At 31.6% G+C, this 20183-nt stretch overlaps 1 protein-coding gene and 1 long non-coding RNA gene across 5 annotated transcripts in view; both read left to right on the top strand.

Annotated features, from left to right (window-relative positions):
* The first annotated feature begins 1876 nt into the window (after positions 1-1876).
* Positions 1877-2715, top strand: LOC133319220 (uncharacterized). The gene is made up of 2 exons (XR_009752905.1): positions 1877-2141; positions 2554-2715. It is a non-coding gene; the product is annotated as an uncharacterized LOC133319220 (long non-coding RNA).
* A 1847-nt stretch (positions 2716-4562) lies between these two features.
* Positions 4563-20183, top strand: part of LOC116766132 (synaptotagmin-5-like) — a 29589-nt gene continuing 13968 nt past the window's right edge. For 2 of the 4 annotated variants that reach the window (XR_009752940.1, XM_061523019.1), the window contains exons 1-2: positions 4563-4726; positions 5107-5417. Coding sequence is in view for 3 of the 4 variants with exons in the window: in XM_061523019.1 (XP_061379003.1) it covers positions 4723-4726; positions 5107-5417 (315 nt within the window). In the remaining variant the exon portion in view is untranslated. Of the gene's footprint in view, positions 4727-5106; positions 5418-14396; positions 14447-16524; positions 16803-20183 lie in introns of those variants that run through there. The other 2 variants (XM_061523020.1, XM_061523021.1) reach the window with 2 other exon arrangements.

Here is a 20183-nt window from a genome sequence, read left to right as displayed (position 1 = left end):
AAATGAATGTCATTTTAAAAGCTATCTTGAATATTTTTAAAGAGAAATTTTTCATATATACAGTTCCGTTACGTAAAAAACTAAACTTAGATAATTTGAAGGGCTTTAAATTTATTTTTATTATAACTATAAAAGTCCTGAGAGCTTTTCACGGCTGATATGCCTCCTCTTATCTCTATACCTGTGGGAAAATCTTAATCACTATGTGATATGGGTCAAGAGACGACGAGAAAACCGTATGTGAGAGTGTGTGAATTAATTCTGAGAAAGACAAGAGCCCTTGAAGAAACAATAAAGCACATGAGTTTACGAGCTTGAGGTTGGGTTCGATTTCCTGTTAGAAATAAAAAAATACATGTGAAAATATATTTTTTTTTTTTTTCGAAAAATGAAACGTGTTTATACATTAAGTCATATCGAAGTTTTAAAACGTTTATGAAATTTTAATATAATATAGATTGTTTTGTTGTTGTTTTTTTTTTTTTACTACAGTTTAAAAAATTCTTAAAGCAGAAACTGTTTAGAATGGTTTGCATATGGAATCAATCTATGTATATTTATATTTAACTAGCTGTACCTTGCCACGATTCGCTGTGAACAACAAAAGACAGCATATGTTTTATTGAAGTCTAATTTTTCTGAAGTTATGTTTTATTGAAATTTTTGTTTGTATAGATATAGGCATCTTGTTTTCCGACACGGGAACACGCAATATAATTGTCCATGTGAAAAGCAATCCAAGCAGTCACAATTATTTAAATTAAAAATAAACTTTTCAAGAATAATCTATATCTATCTATTTTTTTATGCTATGGCTTGGTTGTAATGGTTCAAACACTATAGAATTCAGTAAAATTTGGTATACAACCAGATAAATGTCTGACAATAATTAGTACAGAAAAAGCCACGTGCAAAACACTAGTGTTTAATATTTATATGCTACAGCGATAATGTAAATATTAATGTTGATAACGTGATTGGAGACGTTTGTTTAAATTATGAATTTTGTTCGCCACTATATGACCTTTATATTCAATTGAATACCAAATAATTATTTTGGCAGTGATAACGTATATAAGTTGAAATATCTAACACTACAGACTTTAAGCATAGTTTGCAAATAAAAGATTTTTTTTAGTTTAAATTGTGTATATAAAATTAATTTCAAGGGGTTTTCAGATTTTCAGCATTAAATTTTTTTTGATATAAAATTGCATTTCTAATGTTTAGTTAATATTGGAAAATGGGAACGATAATATTTAAAGCAATGGTGGACGAGATATCCATTTGTAAAACTGTAGTTTCTATCTGCATGTACGAAACATATTTAAAAAACAATCATACAGATGGTAGATGAACATGAAAATCGAAAAATAATATTCCTTTATATCTTTAATCAATCCAAATATCACGGAACATTTATACCGCTACATAAGAATATAATGATATTAAAGGATTTTTGGAATCTATTAACGACGCCATATTAGTCTCGGCTGCTTTGATAAAATATTTTTTCGTTCATCTTTTCTTTGATAGATAATAACATGCGAGAGGTAGCGAAAGTGGTTTTAAAAATGGCAAAACAGTTTCATTTTAAAAATGTACTATCAAAATACCAATTAGTACTTTCTAAGATGAACAAATCTACTATATAATTTAAAAAGATCCAGGTGTTTTCAATTTCAGATTTCCAAAGTATTATTTAATAGTTTAATTATATAGTATAAAATTATACAAAAAAAATATTAACCAATTTTTGTTATATTACATTACTAAAAATCAAGGATGCTTTACAATATTTCACATGTCTGTTATTCTATAAATATTATATTTTAGTACCTCAATAAAATTTTGTCTATGGTTTTCATCACTTGACAATAATGTCAGTTTTGACAGACGTCTGGGTTAAAGCTTTTCAAAGTAGTTCCATATTGTAAATATATTGTTGATACCTATATAATATATGGTTTAAAAAGATTCTCTCAAAATGGAGACAGAGGTAGAAAAACGTAATCCAGACTGTACGCCATGCAGAATCGTTGGGTCAATCGGTCTTGTCAGTATTGGCGCCTATCTCGCTAACGCTGCATTTAAAAATAAAACTACACCTGGAAAAGTTTTAGTTTCCACAATATCGTTCGGTAATAATAGCTTATTGAATTCCTAAATGTGCATTATACATGTAATTCATCTGTATTCTGTGATTTAAAAAAATTATGTAATCAATTAACCACATAAACATGTATAAAATTAATTTTGATAATTCTCAAAGTTATCATATGAACCAATTATCAGTAATTCCTTTTCTTTTTTTGGCAATTCTTCAAGTATAATGCAATTGATTTACAACCAATTAATAAATGTCATTCAAGTTTTTGTTATAGAATAACAGCAACCAGCAGTCGTACAAAAATTATCAAAATATTATATTACATTAATGAAGTATTCTGGCACATACAAGATTTGAATGTTAAATTTACTCGGTCACACACATGCAAACATATTTTATGTATTTAAGACAAAAGGTTAATTTAATTTAATTTTATTTTTCAGCATTTGTTACATTAGGAGTACAGAGATACAAACAACAGTACCCATTCAACAAGAACATACAGAAATCTTAGGATGAATCTGTGACCAATGTATTTTACTGTAATGTAAATAATTTTTAGGCTTAAGAAACAAATATGTTATTGAAATAAATTATTCGCTACAGTTATGTTGTATTATGTATATGTAAAATGTACTACTGTACAATTTTTATCTTATTTGTGTTTGTACATAATATGGAAAGTCTAAAAAAAATCCCGATCTCAACCACAGCTCTATTCATATGTGAAATTCAAAGAATGTTCTAAATTTGTTTTCTGAAAGAGAACTAATACTTTTCTGTTAGTAACACTGCCATCTATATTTATTTGGTGGAAACCTTATAACCATGAGAAATAACGTAAATCATGAGGAATCCAAAAGAGGGCGCTCTTATCAAAATTTAAACAAATCTTGCCATGATTGTCTCAACTTTTTCAACCAGAATAAATGGATGCTATGATGTTAATTAGACGTCAAACGGTAAGCTAAAATCATTATTCTGTTAAATGACAATAAGAAACAGAATTAAGAAGCTTTTATGGAGAATAAAGTAAAGAATTTTTACTGACAATAAGCTAGCCCTACTACGGACATAACAAATATATAAAATGATGTCCGAATAATACATCATATTTTATTGTATTAAAAAAAAACAGGCTTAAAATTTGCGATTATCGAGTCCTAGATATTAAAAATGAAAAAAAATAAATTCTAAAGTAATATAATTTTCAATATTTAAGTGCATACGTTTATACATACATATCATACAAAGTAATAATTTCATCTATTTCCTCGCAGCTTATCTCGTTAGGACTATTTCCCATCAGATACACCATTGACATCATGGCTAACATATTCCTCGCTACGCATTGTAAACACATTACGCAAATGTACGCTATGTACCTATTATAGCTATAACGATTTTATTCCAATACACATTTAATCTAATTATATCTTGTCTTAAAGAACTACGGATCGATATTATGAAAATGAATAGATTTGGTGAAAATGTTCCTGGTGATATAAGATTGTTGCTAATATAGGAGGTAAGTTTGTAAATTATCAAGCGATAAGTGATCGTGATTTACTTGGTGAACTTCAAATGGAATATTACAATAAAAAAATATGCCTTTAGATTCATCTTCTTATCGTAAATGTCTCTAGAAACGAACGGAATGTTGGATTTGTATTTCAGGACTGTTGCTTAAAAATTTTATTACTAACATTTTGACAAGTACCTACATTGAAATGTTTCTAATTTTTTTTAATATTACTATAACAACATTGTAATAACATTTTATAAATGACGTCACAAAAGTTATTTCCACGCACTTAATTTTCATTAAAATATCATCAGCCCAGCACTTTGTTTCCATTAAGCTTCATGATTTTAGACAGCACTGTTCATAAGGAAGTTAATTATTTAATATCATACATTGTAAAAGTCACTTGACTCAAGTTACTCGGCTTCTCAAATTGTCTATGAAAAAGCGGCCGAATTTTTATTTATACGTTCGATATCTCTATAATCCAGTCAACATCTCTATAGATCAATATATTTAGTTTACAAAATACACTAGGTCTACTTAATTTTTACATTTACGAGACTTCACGAGGACAAACAATTTTGATATAGTTTTAAGGGTTCATTTTGACCGACCTATATATCCAAGTTAATAATACCATAATATTAACATAATTTAGGACAACCTAAAATGAAATTCTTGCCTTGGCAATATTATATTGGGATTATTCTTAATAAAAAATGGCTTTCATATCCTTGAAATCTGATTCTTACTTAAAACGATGAAATCGAATACGCCTTTCTTGTTCGACAAGAAAATTACATGAGAAAAATGTACAATATTTACATAGAGGTTACAAAGGTTTTGTGTTTGTGAGCTAAGACTATAGCTGCTAGGTTTTACAGCCACTTAGCAAATCTTTGCACTCAACGAAGTGAATTGTATCCGATAACGTCGCAATGAAGTCAACTCGCAACACAGATCACGACTCCAAGTAAACAAGAATAATGATAATGCGAGCCGCCCGCCGCAGAGTCGCGCGCGGCCGCCCGCCTTACACACGTGTCAGGAACGTCTCCAACAGACATACATACATACAACTATCATGGGTGAGTACTATATATACCTTTTCTGAGATGTACTATCTAGCATATGGGTGATTTTTTTAAGTTAAACTAAACAGAAAAGTTGATTAGCAACTTATACAATTCTTTAATAGTCCCTAATGAGTGTTTTAACTGAAAGCCTTTACACTTAATTCCGCTTGCGTCACTCTACACTCTACTGAAGTTATAATTCGACGATCTGTATAATGTGATGGGTTTCGTTTGCCGGCGATTCTCTTTAACCTTCACCTTTAAGTCGTCCGTATATATTTACGATTTTGTACTTAATTGTTAGTGATGTTAAAACGTCGTGTTAGTATTACGTCGCAGTTTGAAACGACGGATCGATGTTACATTATTCTAACTAATTTTGTTATCTGCAGATAAGCTGTGGGCAGAGCGTCGACTCGACGGGGCGCCTTACGAGTACGATATGGGGGAACACAAGGGGGATTGGATGATGGAAAGCGCTAAGCAAATTCATGGGGAGGCTCAGGGAGCAAAAGTTCTGCCTCCTCAGGCTCGGACTTCGACGGATGGAACGTGGTCTGCTCAAGCTAACGCATGGAGCGCTGCCTTGGGAGCCGTCGGTGGGGCAGGAACAGTTTTCCTGATTGCTCTTCTGTTGTTTATATTCAAGAAACCGAAGAGGCATGATCCACCTCAGCTCGCTCCTATGGATGTAGCACAGAATGTAAGTCCTATAATTCACACCAGATCTGTAATAACTATTTCGATATAGGAATCATCGCTAGCGAGAATAATTTCGAACGTTTCAACTTAGTCTAACCAAATTATATGTTGTGTATACCAGGCTGTTTTAAGAATGTACATAAAAATGAAAATTTCCTTGAATATTATCCCTAAGGAAGATATTATCCGGCTCCAACAATATACTCTGCCCACGCGAAGGTCTAAATCTAACATTTGACGAAGGTCGGTCTTATAAAGGACCTATTTTGTAATTTAAAATAAACGCAATACCCGGTTACAATAAGCATATTTATGTATTATATGTTATGATGAAATTATAAAATAAGATTAATATAATACCACCGGCGCGGCGTCTCGGAGATTTTGTGAATTAAACCAGCCATATTTTACAGCATGTTACAAAGACATCAATTTAACAGACAAATAATAACTTTGGAAAGAAACGTCTGCTGTACAAGGGAATGTAAAACGGACACACAAACAAATGACGTTAGAGAGTAACAAGGAGAAATTTAATGAAATCAAAGGCGAGCGCTTAATATTATATTATACTCTTTAATACGATGTGTCATCCGTAATTCCATTAACAGGCAGTTCCAGGTCTCAGGAGTATAGCTGTACGGGATTCAATTTTAACAGACTTGAAAACTAGATGAAATAGAATTATTTATATATTAAAAGTGTATAGCAATAAACTTGTGAGATCTATCATAATGTACCGAGTTCATTAAAAATGCAAGGACACGCTTCGGTTGCGGCAAATTAAGTAACGGAGTGGTTCAGACAATTCGATTTACTCAGAAAACCGCTAGGGTCGAGGAGGATATTACAAATAATATTAATAATGATTACACTTATTATAAATAAACATAAGCAAATAGTTAAATGTGCTAGCTATTGTGGTTATTCATAAGTCACTTCGACCGTTATACAAATTTATTGACGTGTGATTGGGTAATTTAGACTTTTATTTTAAAATAAATTAAAATCGATCCTTTAAACAGAATGTAGGTTACGGTGTCTCTTTAGCAGACAAGCTACGTCGGGCAAACAAAAAAATATAAAGCTATTCAGATTCGAAGGACAGAAATATTTTGTAGATAAATACATTTTATTGAAGCTCGAAAATGAAAGATCTATTGTGCAAGAAAATCCATCGGTGTATATAAAATAAATTATTTGATATTACTTTTCCTCCGGTCATTGAGCTGACCATAATCCGTTCGGTAACCGAATTCAGACATTTCGACTTGTGGAAAAACCTTTAAAACCTTATTAAGATAAAAAAAAAACAATCTTCGATATACGATTACTTGAATAATTATTCTCTATTATTCAATTAATCAATTGATCAATACAATTGAAATTTGTATAGATGATTTTTTTAAAGCCCATTCTTATTGTTTGTAAAAAGTCTTTACTGTATCATTATAATTAGAAATTTGTTTTAGTTTCACATTAAGTCAGCCTCGTCCTATATTAGGGACTTTCGCACTGAAATTACGATCATGCGAGGACATAGCATTTTTTTTTTATACCTTTTTTACTAGTAAAGATGATTTTATAAAGAAATTCAATTTGTGCTCCATAGAACAAAGAAAAAAATAAGAAAAAAAAAATACTGGTTGAAAATAAAAATGGTTCTAAAAAAAATAAAAGTTATGTGTCTCCATAAATGCTAATGCACAGAATGCAAGAGGTAAACAATTTCAGAGCCAACTTCATAACGCACTCTCACTATTTACATTACATAATCGATTGAGACGCATTTACTTTGCTGTTGAATATGGAGTTGCACACCAAGAAGGTTTTGCATACTGTTGGTTTTAATTATTGATATTCAGCCAAACATTTATTATTATTACCTTTAGGTTAAACCAAATTCACGTAAACCTAAAGTTTTAATAAACTTGGTTCCAAATAAAATGCAACCTGACTTTAAAATATCGTGTAAAAAGAAATTATTTAATTCTTCAGTAGCAAACCGAAAAAAAAATTATAATATTATTTTCGATTTTTAAAAACTATTAGTAACAACAGATTTTGAAAACAGAAGGCTAAAGATAACCCGATAATGATTTTCTCTTAATTATGTTTTTACTTTTTTTTTATTCTTTTCACTATAAAATATTTATAGACGTCTTAAAAAAATTACTGCGGATAAATCAACTTAATTGTTGATTGTTTTATGTGGCTACATATTTTCTGTCTCTAAGGAAATTGTTCTCAATATTTTCAGCATAAACCGTAAAACCAGTTTGAATTATGTGGCTTATTTTTATACATCCAAGAACTATTCAAATTCGAACCCAAACAAAAAAAGGCAATCGAATATAACCAAATATTTTTGAAATATACTCGAATGCAAACTAAAAGGTGGTATACATCCTAAACGAACTTACCTCTTGTTCTGACATGGTTAAAAATGTACATTTTATTGTTTGTTATACTCATAGAAAGTTCGATATTTGATAATGAAGGTGTCTCATATCTGTGTCATCTCAGTTTATCATTTATCTGTCATTTAATAAAAAAAAAGTAAAATAGAATAATAATAAAATTTTACAATTTAGCTCCATCTCTGACAAAATGGTTATAACATGTATAAAACTGTTCAGGAAACAGGACTAAAGCCTCCTACGCTTCACTTGTTTCAACAATAGATGGCGTTGTTAAAAATTTTGTGTTGTACATGATGGCGTAGCATACTCGTAGTCCTAGCTTTGAAGTGTAGCACTGTGATTTATAGCAGTGAGTTTGTGACTATCTAAGATACATTATTATCAATTATTTTTTGCTTGCAGTTTTATAATTTAGGCGAAAAAAAATTTTTTAGACCATCTTCATGTAGTTGTATGTATATTTATTTATATGTAAGACAAAAGTAAATGACTCTAACAATTTAATTCAAGATTTGCAACCCCTTTTGTTTATAATAGCCATTTAAAGAGTATCCTTGTCATGGAATTTCAAACAATATTGAACTTTATTTCTTTGATTTAAAGTCCACACACGTTATTGCTTTTCAATAATTTAGATTCTATTTCTCCTTGACCTATAAACCGAAATTCACATTGGTTATGCCGGATTAATATTATATCGTTACGAGCTCGGGTTTGATTAGCAAAATAACCACAACATTTAACAGAAAATACAAATATTTTCTTTATTATGATTGACATAATATCTCTCGTATCGCTTGTATGTAACTTCTCGAAAGACTGACTCCAACACCGATCTAGAGCCCATTAATACCCAAAAATCCGATCACTGGAACATTTCAAAATTTCCTCTTTTATATTTCTACTCTGTTTACAAACATTAACATTAGGAATGTTCAAGTAAATGTGTAGTTATATAATAGTTTAATCCACCTGTCACGAGATAGCGCTGCCGCTCGATGTCGAAAAAATTCTACAATATTTAAGACGACGCGACACTGCCCCCTCCTAAGACATTCTTGTCCCGAGCGTCAATAGATCCGTAGTTACGCGCTAGGCGATCCAAGTGGACAATCTACGGCTGGCTCCATAAACTATTCTGAATGCAGTAGGTTAGGTCATTGATTCTAATTTGCAATTTTGTATGGGTCATCCCATTTGTCATGCAATTCAGGAGATTTTCCCGTGTAGGGAACTGGATTATGGAGCCACACAAGCGATCCCTCCTTGAATCCACTGTTATTCGTTTTCCGACCATAGCGAGTCTTCTGCCTCTCAGACTCTCCCTGTCATATTCCTGAGCTTGTCGCAAATTTTCCTACCGCTTACTGCTGAGCTCCGTCCTTATTTCGAATAGAGGGGCCACTTGCCGGACACAATGTTTACAAGTATCGAAACAAGGCCTCTCGATAATGCGGCTGCAGTTCCATGAGACTTGCTGCTGCGAGGTTCCATTACAAAGTCGTATTCCTGCTTTTGTCGGGTCCCTTATTATCCACCCCACTCTCCTGCAATTGTTCTTCGTCGGCCTGTTTCGTCATCGGGCAACTCGGTCGTAAGTGACCCCTCTCCCCACATTTGAAACCTCTAGGGATCTACCTCTTCGTACTTTCGCGAGAAGGTGGCGCCTCCCTGACACAGTGGGTGCGGTAGTCATGCCTCACTGCCTCCACTTTCAGAGCCTGGGTCAAGGTATATTTGAAGGTGTTATGGTGCCCCAGCCTCACTGCAGTTCTTACTCTCAGGTCACAAAGGAAGTCAACAAAAGCTTGTATTTGGTATACATTGAGTGGTTGTGCGGACCGGTAGGTTTTACGCACCAGCTTTTCCACTTCTAGATCCCATTGCTAAAGATTCTCAACACTACCCTGTACCGGATCTTTAAGCTTTGACCGAAACATATGATCGATGTGTACATCTTCATATCTAGCCTCAAACGCCTCAAGCAGCGGCTCGTAGGTGACGTTTTTTCCTAACGCCTCCAGTTTGGTCAAAGCTTGGTGACGAAGGTGAGGTAAGGTGGTAAGGTGAGTGCGGTCATTGCCTGAGCTTTGTTCCACCCATTGACTTTCATTTGTTGGCCTCAAACTGGATTTTAAATGTAGAATAAATGTAGATTAAATCCATGAGGCAACGGCGCTGCAGCCGCACATATCATCACTCCTTTTTTAGTCTTCAGGTCGTCTGACAGTACGGTGGACAACCCAGGCGCCTCTAGATGTAACCCTCCTCTAGCACCTTCAAACTGACTCTGATCCACCTCCTGCTGACGATAACATCATCGTGGTTACCTTTTGTCACCAATTGTTACAAGCTAGGGTTTGATTAGCAATATAAAAAAGGTATTTAACAGATAACACAAATATTGTATTTATTAATGATCGTAAATGATTTCGCAAGTAATATCGCTTGTATCCCTCGTATGTCGTTTCTCGAAGGACTGGCTCAAAACCTATTTAGCCTTTAATACGCTATAATCCGATTACTAGAACATTCCAAAACATTCTCGTTTGTATTTTTACTTGTTTACAAATATTAAAAATAGGGATGTTGTATTAAACGGATAGCTAACAGCTTCTTCCACTAGTCAAAAGATGGCGCTGGCGCTCCATGTCGAGAACATTCTACAATACCTCTTAAGGTCGCGACAATATCAATACAAAAAACTCTTGCTGTTTTGTTCTTATTTCTAAATTTATAACGAAAAAGTAACAACCACTTAACGTTTTATTTAAAAGTTAATGATAAATGAATATATTTTTTTTATCACTCAATAAATATATTTGTATTAACAATAATGAAAAAATAAAAAAACAGAAAATGGATTTTAATATATTTCAATAAGGAATATAGGTTTCACGTATACTTAAAACAACTATAAACAACTGCACACGACTGTAAAACTTTATGCAACTTCACCAAGGGTTGTTGACTGTTTGCAGCCTCATATCATGATTATTTGGATTCAGACTCAATATAATTTAACTATGTACATTTCTCTCTTCTTTTATTTCATTTAATACTCATTATTTAAATTTCTTTAACATATTTAATGTTTGAACTTAAATTTAAAACGAAAGAAATGTTAATAAAATAACTTGGCGATAGTTTTACAATCCACTCTCCAAAGTATTATTATAAAATTATAAACAAAAGATAATTTTTATGAAATATAAAAAAAAAACTAACAATAAGTAAATTGTAACCTGTTGAAGGATCAACAAGTGAAGCGACTTCAAATGTTAAGCTAACTTAATGCAGCTAGATAATCGTAGATATTCCTTTTCCATAAAATACACTATAGTATTTAAATAGATATAAATACTACTTTCAGGACGATACTCTTTAGAGTACAAGTATTTATAAACAATTTATAGGAACACATATGTTTTAATATTAAGATTATATGATGATATGATTAAAACACTTCTTTTCCTTTAGTTTTTAATACTGACATTTTGTGTAAAACTAGAAATAGGTTTAAAAAAAAAAACAAATTAAAAGATTTAATGTAAATGTAATAAAAAGCATAACTTTAAAGAACGTTGAGTTCTACACGCGGAACATTTTACAGTTTACTGCACAGTCGTAAAAACTGAATAACTAAAACTTTAGTCACTTTAGTCGAGTGAATTTAAAAAGTTTCTTCAACTAGAAAATTGTTTGAATAAGACATGACTGGATTTCTTGAAGTTTTGATTATATAGCTTGATGTTATTTCTATTCAATGATTGATATTGTAACGTATAATAACGTAGAACGTACAGAATCATACGTTAATAAACGGAAGAACTGCAAATAGGTCAATGCGACCTCCAACAAATCGATAAGATTTGACCTTGAATTTGGGATAAGCGTATAACACAGCTATGTGCAATTCCTTTCCGGAATAATTAATTGCTATAACTAATAACTCGACCATACGAACAATTTACACGGATTACATGGTTTGCTTTGCAAAAAAAAATGATTATCGTGTGAATCAAATGCAAATCTTATCTCGAAATTTTTGTGCAATTTGAAGCACCATTAAATAACTAGAATAAAGGTTTGGTATTTATTTTAAATTTCAGACTCAAAGTCGAGCAGAATAATTTAAAACATGGCAAAACTTTTCATCCAGATTACCCTTTAGATGGCACCTAAATATGTTTACCATATATATGTCTGTAAAGACGTTTTAAAAATAACTCATATTTTCTCCGCTATAATATTAAATTGAAAATTGAAAGTACATCGTCTGAAGTTAGAGATAAAAGCTCAAAATGTTTTACGTATATGCATATACATGAATATTATTAACTATAAAGTTTAAAAGGTATTTGAGAGACGACGTTACTTCTGTGACAGTATCATAGCAAATTAAACTCAGGAAAGTCATAAATTCCGACTGGAGCAATGAATATCCAACTCATCAAAGGACTGCTCGTCGTAGCAAACTGTCGAAGCAGTTGAAATAAAGTCATTGTTACCACTGTGGTGTTAAACATAAGGAAAATAATATTATAATCACAACATTATTTAAAACTCATCATACAGTAATCCTTACACTACTCACAACTTACATTGATATTAAAGTATACTGAAATGTATAAAAATGTTGTTAATCTTTTACCCAAAAATTACGGAGCTCATTTAATTTATTCTAAAGAAGCTATGAAGAGATTGTATGCGTTCTATCTGAGAGATAGATTTTGATTTATCGAAAAAAGGTTTAGCAGCATATTATTTAAATGTAGTTGAATTTATTTTATATAACACTTTGTATTCAGAATAAAAATATATTTAACACATTTCCTAAAATTGATTATATATCAGTATCAAAACATTTATAGGATTTTATTAAAAATTGACAGCCGATAAATAAAGTTATTCACGTAACGTCAAACATCGGTTAGAATACGTGATTGGGATTTATTGAATTTAATTCATTATTTAATATGGAAATGAACAGTTCTGTTAGTAAGTACACTTAGATCTCGATGTATTATAACTACTGTAAGAGTCTGAAATTTTATAGGCAATATTTATTACTGTTCGGTAATAAAGTATTATTGAAATAAAATAAATTCCTTTTGCTTAGGCGCTTGAAAATGTTTCATTACTTTACGTGTACACGTTTATTTATCGACAAAGATAACTAATGAAAATCAAACAAATTATTTACGGGACAAATTTCAACTGAATTGGGTGGTTATGTTCCCATAACCGACAAAAAGTTGAATATAACGTTGAAGACATTTCCTTATATTAAATATTTTAGTCAACATCTTTGCTTTCCTAATTTTTTTTTGTCTAACTTCTATAAAACCTTTAAATCATTTTTCCTCTCACACGGAACGGTGCTGGAAATTAAATAAGTGTGTTACATATCTCATCTACAGCTGCCTCTTAGCTATTTATTTATCATTTTCTTATAGTATTCTGGATATTAAGCTAAAAGTAAGAAATGACTTTGGTTAAAAAAAAAAAATATTCGACCAAAAAAGAGTTATAATACGTACATTATTTCTAGTAGGGAGCCGTCAATACTTTGTTTATGAAGGCTGATATAAAAAAGGATCTTATAAACAGTGTCTATGACAAAATATATGAAGTGTGTGTATTATTTATTGGGCTTGGTCAATAAATGTCCCTTCAGGTAAAAGTATGGTTTGCAGAAAGGGAAAGAAAAGATTAAGCAATTTTTTTCAACCCTCAATAAAAAATCTTCGTTACAAAACCAAGTTCTTTACATTTGAATCACGTCATGATCTACAAGCCTGAGTACTTCAAAGCCTGTCACTTTAAAAATATCCCTGAAATACAATTCTACTATAACCCTAGTACGAATTGTATATAATATGATTTATATAGATTATGGAATATAACGTCGGAGAGAGATATTAGACTGACCCAATAACTTAAAGTAAGAATATAACATAGCTTTCATGTTGAGAAATGTTATCGGAGCATATTGCACTTGAATTTATTTCGAAATATTCGTTGAACAACTGAGTGGTCAGACCTTCGGATTTCAAAAGGCTTTCATTAAGAGGATATTGAAAGTTCCACGAGGCTCAAGACGCCCTGCATGACCTTCCGTACCTGTTGCTCGGCCAGAGAAAGTGACTCGTCCAAAATGCGCCGCCGCCCTTGGTGTTGCCCACAGCAAACTACCTCCTCGTTTAATGGGCAAAAATTTTGTTCTTACTTATAGAGATACAGCTTATATTTCACATATTTATTTAATGGCTGTTGGTTCAATTGAAAATCTTCATTTAATACAAAATAAACAAACAAACAATGATAATCTAGTAGTACAATTTGGAGTTATAGACTCTACAACCATCAACCACTTAAATGAAGACGATAATCGTTTAGAAAACTTACTATCCAGATCTAAAATCGTGATCTTTAAATGCAGTAGACAATTAACAAGATGAGCAGCGATCTGTGATCACTCGGATGTATCTATTTAACCGAGAAATAGGGTAAGGTCGCTCGGGCAACACCAGCCCGGGCGGCGCCAGTCCTCGCGAGGCGCGGTGTCATCCGCGCGCGTATTCCGTTTTTCTAACCAGTGTTCGTATGTGGCCTATATTAATAAAACATATCTATACACTACAAAAATATAATATAACATTCCATAATCATTACTATCACAAAAATATATTGAATGTTACAATTTGCGCTGTAAATATGTATCGTTTGTAAAACCCTGAGGTTGTGGAGTTGCCATTGAAATATTAAGATTCATAATCGTGTTAATACGTGATCATTGAACCGTTTTAACTTAGGACATCCTAAATGTCATCGCGTTCGTAAATTTGATTAGATTGAGTCGCATAAAATGATAATTATTATATTAAGCAAAATTTTGTTAACATTTATTGGACATCATTAAAGTTCTGTAGCTTATGAGATATGAAATCATATATTACAGTAGATCATAGTTGAATCTAATTAGAATTAATCGAGATGTTGGGTTCGTTAAGGGAGCAATCGCAGTTTTCCTTCCGCTGATAGCTCGATCCTCGACGCGCAACAGTTAGCCAGTAATCTCTCGTTTATTTGATTCCCCTCTGATTACCATCTCCGACTAATACGTCACTTATTTCACTTTTTTTCTATCATATTATGTAAATACTTTAAACATTAAAAGTTTCGTTTGACCTGGAGGTAACTTAAACAAGACGAAGTTTATTAACTATGTTTTATGTGCAAAATTATGACTGAACTGTTTTCTTTTAAAATCAATATTTTCCTTATAAAATCTGTATATATTTTGTGTGTATGTATGTAGGTTAACTCGTTTGTACTGACTCAGTGTTTTATATCTTATAGTTTTCTTCATGTGTGATGATATCTGATACGCGTTAGACACATTGTAATCGAACGCCCACTGATCGTAGTACTATGAGCGCCCACACTGCGCTGCCGGCAAGCTGTCTGGTCTGGGGGGATTCACCTTATATTTTACTACATTTTAAGGAATATAGCCCACGTCTTTGGACAGCCTTGAAATTTATTTTTAGCACAAGTTGTTTACAAATATTGAGATGCTCTGAATTAGTAATTTATCAATTGAATATAACCAATAACTTTCAATGAGAATATTTTTTTATGATAGAACAAGTCAAGCAAAGTTCCTTATATAAAATAATATAAGTCAACTTTGTTATCCGTTTGCTTGTAAGTTGAATCAAATACACGCAGTATCCTGAGTTAACAATTTTGTACATCTGTAAACAGTTTTTTGTCGTAAAGTGTACGTACGTGTCTAAATATACTGGCAATTTTTTTTTTGTGTGCACACACAGTGAATTTTTTATCGTATCGTAAGAATGTAATTTTGCAACATAGTAAAATCAATAAGCTTGTGGATAACACCAAAATTTTTGCTCACGATCTCTGTCAGGTGTCAAAGCACGGTCAGATAGGTGGCCTGAAACCAATATGGCGGACAAGTAAATGTTGTGAGAAGCTAATGAAATACATCTTTGTTGGACATAAAAATTAGTAGACATTTTAGTGAGGCGCTTGCACAAATAATCTTTTTTATAACTCCAAAAAAACGTTTTATAGGCTATGAGAAATTAATAATTTTATGGGCGCGCTCGCAAGAGCTTTTTCCAGATCGTTACTCCCAAATTATCTTTCACTAAATATAATATTAATATCCATCAATCCATTATAATGAGTACATTATTCAAGTTAAATGAAACAAGTGTCACAACTTTTCTGTTCGTCGGATCATTCATAGCATAGAGATCCAAAGACGGACATATTTTTATTTAATTATATATTATACACTTATAACATTATAATTTATAAATATAGAAGTTCTAATGAGACAAACACGATTTTAGATTAATGATGATATATTATAGGTAATAATTTTTGTGCACGGATTGGATACATCATATTGTGACTCGGGTCAAGAGCTGCTTCTTGCACAGAATCCAATCAAGTTTCTGAATTCAATTTATTTATAGTCAATGAAAATACAAACTAAATCTTTTTTTTATGTTTTATACGATCTCAGTAATTATTCTATGTTACAACACTAGTAAACTACATATTTCGATCAACGACTATTCTCAAAATCTTTATTATAAATTAAATATGGAATTATTAATATTTTTTTATTAAATGAAACCACAGCATAAATATACAACGAAGAAACAACTAGGATAGAAACCGATTCGGCCGATATATTTTATGATTCGTGTGTTAATATTGTTCAAATAAACATTTAATATTGAAATGACAAGTGAGTAGACAATATGAGTGGTTTGGGGCCTCCTGGAGTGTGGGCCGCCCAAAAGAGACTGGAATCGTGGGCTAGGGCGGCGAGGGAAAGGACTTCTAGCGCCAGCAGTGGCCAGAGTCATAATTCAACTGACAGTTTTGGCGAAGAGAAGTCCCATGGAAGTCCAAGCGTACGTATATTAAGAAACCGCTAAAATTTATAAGGTTCTAAGCTCTAGTAGGTTCTAAGCTAAGCTTACTGAAAATTTTGCCTCTTTTTTAACATATAATAAGGTTAAGTGATTCTTAACGGTATGCAAGATGCAAGATGCAATCCAAAACCGACACAAATAAAGGATAGAATAGATGTTTCAAAAGACATCCTAACAAATATATATATATTTATAAATATTTCCGATGTTATCATTTTCGTCGTTTGTTCTTTATACCACTGAAACCTTTTATACTTTCTTTGATGATGATGATGATGATCTTTCCCCAGCTGTTTACAATCCAAGTAATGCCCAAATTTTTATTAGCATTTTGAGTATAAAAATGTTTTAGAATATTTTTGATGCACGTAGTATAACATTTAAAATATCGTCTTTTAAACTAAACAGATAATAATTGTATAAAGTATTATCTTAATTTTATCATGTTGTATTTTTTCAAAATAAAACACGTATGAATAAAACTTTGAAAAACAAATAATGAAGCCCTGAACTGAATGTTTCAGAAAAACTCTATTTACAATAGAAATTGTTTCAATATTTGTTTAATCCCTTAGTTTTACTATTCGTTATTTGATAAAATATTTTACATTTTCACGCGATCGACAAAATGAGACTCGCTTGTTTCTAAAGCCTTAATATTATGTTGTAATGTCAAGGCGTAACATTACTATGAAAAATCAAATTTTCAATTTCCAACAACACCACAGTAGACACTACTATATACACTACTATCGACACTAGTTTCTGGTACATCAGAAATGTTGAAATTTTTGCTTTAATTATATTTAGTACAGACAAATATGTATAATAATTCTAAAACTCTATGAAATTAGTCTACAAAGTAAAGTAATTTAAAACTATCCGGGTTACGTGTTACCAATATAACAATGATTGTAATTAATTGACGGATATAAACCTGAAATAACTTTATAATGATGTATCTTTGAATAAATTAAAATCTCGCACACTCTCTGTCGTCGTTTACAAAGCCTGTGTAGTTTCAATCTAAAATTTCAATCTACTTATCTGTTATCCCGCCTATTACATGTACCTAGAGGATACCAACAATAGCTTTCACAGAAATGAATTTTAAGTACATTATTAATACAATCCTTAAACGTATAGTTGTGATATCTACAATGACAGAGTAAATAGGCTTCGTCTTGTACAGTGTATTTATCATAAAAGTATTAATTCCCATTTTCCTCAAGATACAATAATAACTAAGACTACTGCTCAGCCAATTAATAATCAAATAATATATATACACTTATTAATACAGTACGTACTTCATAAGAAAATAAGATACCGATTATACCTTCCCACGCAAATAAATAGAGTTTCAATTGACAAGAACGCTTTCATTAGGGTGTGGCGTTACAAAGCCAATTGTGGAAAGTTGGAGACTAATAAATTATAAATGTAACAGAAACATGAAAAATGTAAAAGCTGACAGGAGAACGGCGCGGATCCGCTCCGTAATTTATGGAAGTTGAGTTTAAAGAGGAAACTTCCAAAGTAACTTTCATATATAAAATTTAAAAGAAAGGATTGTCTTGTCTCACGACCGATTCAATATAATTTAGAAGATAGGCCTCTATTATATCTCATGTAACTTCATTCTATTTAATTTTCTTCCCTTTTTATTCATAGTTTCTAGGGTTATAGGTCATTCACCCCTTCAGTTCTATAGCAGTCTGTGAAAAGTGTTTAAGGTATGGTAAAATATAGAAGGTCGCACTTAAAGTAGGTACCCCCTCACAACCCAGCTTTAATATCTTACATATTATTTTCCTCTCGACGGAATGTATAGGAAGAACAGAAAATGTTCTTAATCTTTTTATTATCATTTAACAATATTCAGAAAAAACAGCAATTTTTGAAAACATTTCTAACAAAATTATTTAAAATAACAATATCAAAGTGAGGCTTTTGTTGATATCTACCAGTTTGTCAGATTGTATGAGATATTTTTTAAACTCTCAATAAAAGTTTATGATTAGAACAAAAAAAAATTCAAAATTAAATAAAATAAGACGATCCCGGCACACCATCAATGCCAACGTTTAAAAATTCATTAACTTACCTTTTAGAAAATTGTTAGACATTTTTCATTTTAAAGATTTAATGAAAAAAAACTTGTAACGTATATAAGACCAGTATTTATTCACTATTCAGTTGGTTTTAGTAGTTAATTTATTGATAAATGTGTAATGAAACTAGTATTATTCGGATTTACTACGTGGATTTTATTATTTAAAAACTACATAATCCCGACGTTTCGGTTACTTTGCAGCAACCGTGATCACGAGCAGACGAGGTGTCTGTGACGAGGTGATCACGGTTGCTGCAAAGTAACCGAAACGTCGGGATTATGTAGTTTTTAAATAATAAAATCCGCGTAGTAAATCCGAATAATACTAGTTTCATTTAAATGAATACTCGCGAAAATCTTAGATCTCAAAATGTGTAATGTTTAAACCCTGCCTTAACAGACGATTAAACAGATTCAAAATCATAGCCTGCGTGATATCCCGTGGGATGCCACCGAATTGAAGGCATTCCCGGAATTCCCGTGAGACCAAAAATACTGGGTTGCTATTGCAATACTTATATACTGATAATGTAATATCCGCTGTGAGGACAGAACGATTTTGTTAAACATTTCATCCGAACATTTTGGATCTCATATATAACATTATACTTGTGATTGTTTTTTATAAATGTCGTAATATAAATATATTAAAAATGTTAAAAAAATATATCTATATAATATAACGCCTTAATATCTGCAACAAGTTTACATTTCAATTAAAATTATAAGTGGATGGAGTCCTTAGTCCTTAACCTCGTTTCTAAACTGTGATCCTGTCTTGTCTCCACTCATCTGACTATTTGGAAAACAACATCTTCGGCAATCAAAACAAAAAAAGGATCAAAAATATATACTGAAACACGAACAAAAAATGGCCTCATCACGAAAAAATTTTATGTGTTCAAAATACAACTTAAAATTTAATATTTTTTTCTATAATAACATCGTTGTACTTTATAATATGTGATTAATTACATATATGTTTAGTATCAAAATTTTATAAACGACTATCAACGGAATTTATTCTTGGACTAGGTTTTCCCAACGACTTTTTTCACGTCTAATAAGGCTTCTCACAAAATAGTTTATGGTAAATAATTGATTAAGATTTTATCCCATTCAAACGGACAACAAAAGCAAAGCTTCTACAAATCGACGTTCCTGTTTATCATTGCTCTCGACAGCTCAAATACTATTGTAGTAGACAAACAGTAGTACAAATAATTCACGACTCAAGTAGTTTG

This window comes from Danaus plexippus, chromosome 15 (assembly GCF_018135715.1).
Source record: "Danaus plexippus chromosome 15, MEX_DaPlex, whole genome shotgun sequence".
NCBI classification, from domain to species: Eukaryota; Metazoa; Arthropoda; class Insecta; order Lepidoptera; family Nymphalidae; genus Danaus; species Danaus plexippus.
This window is presented reverse-complemented; position numbering and strand designations above follow the sequence as displayed.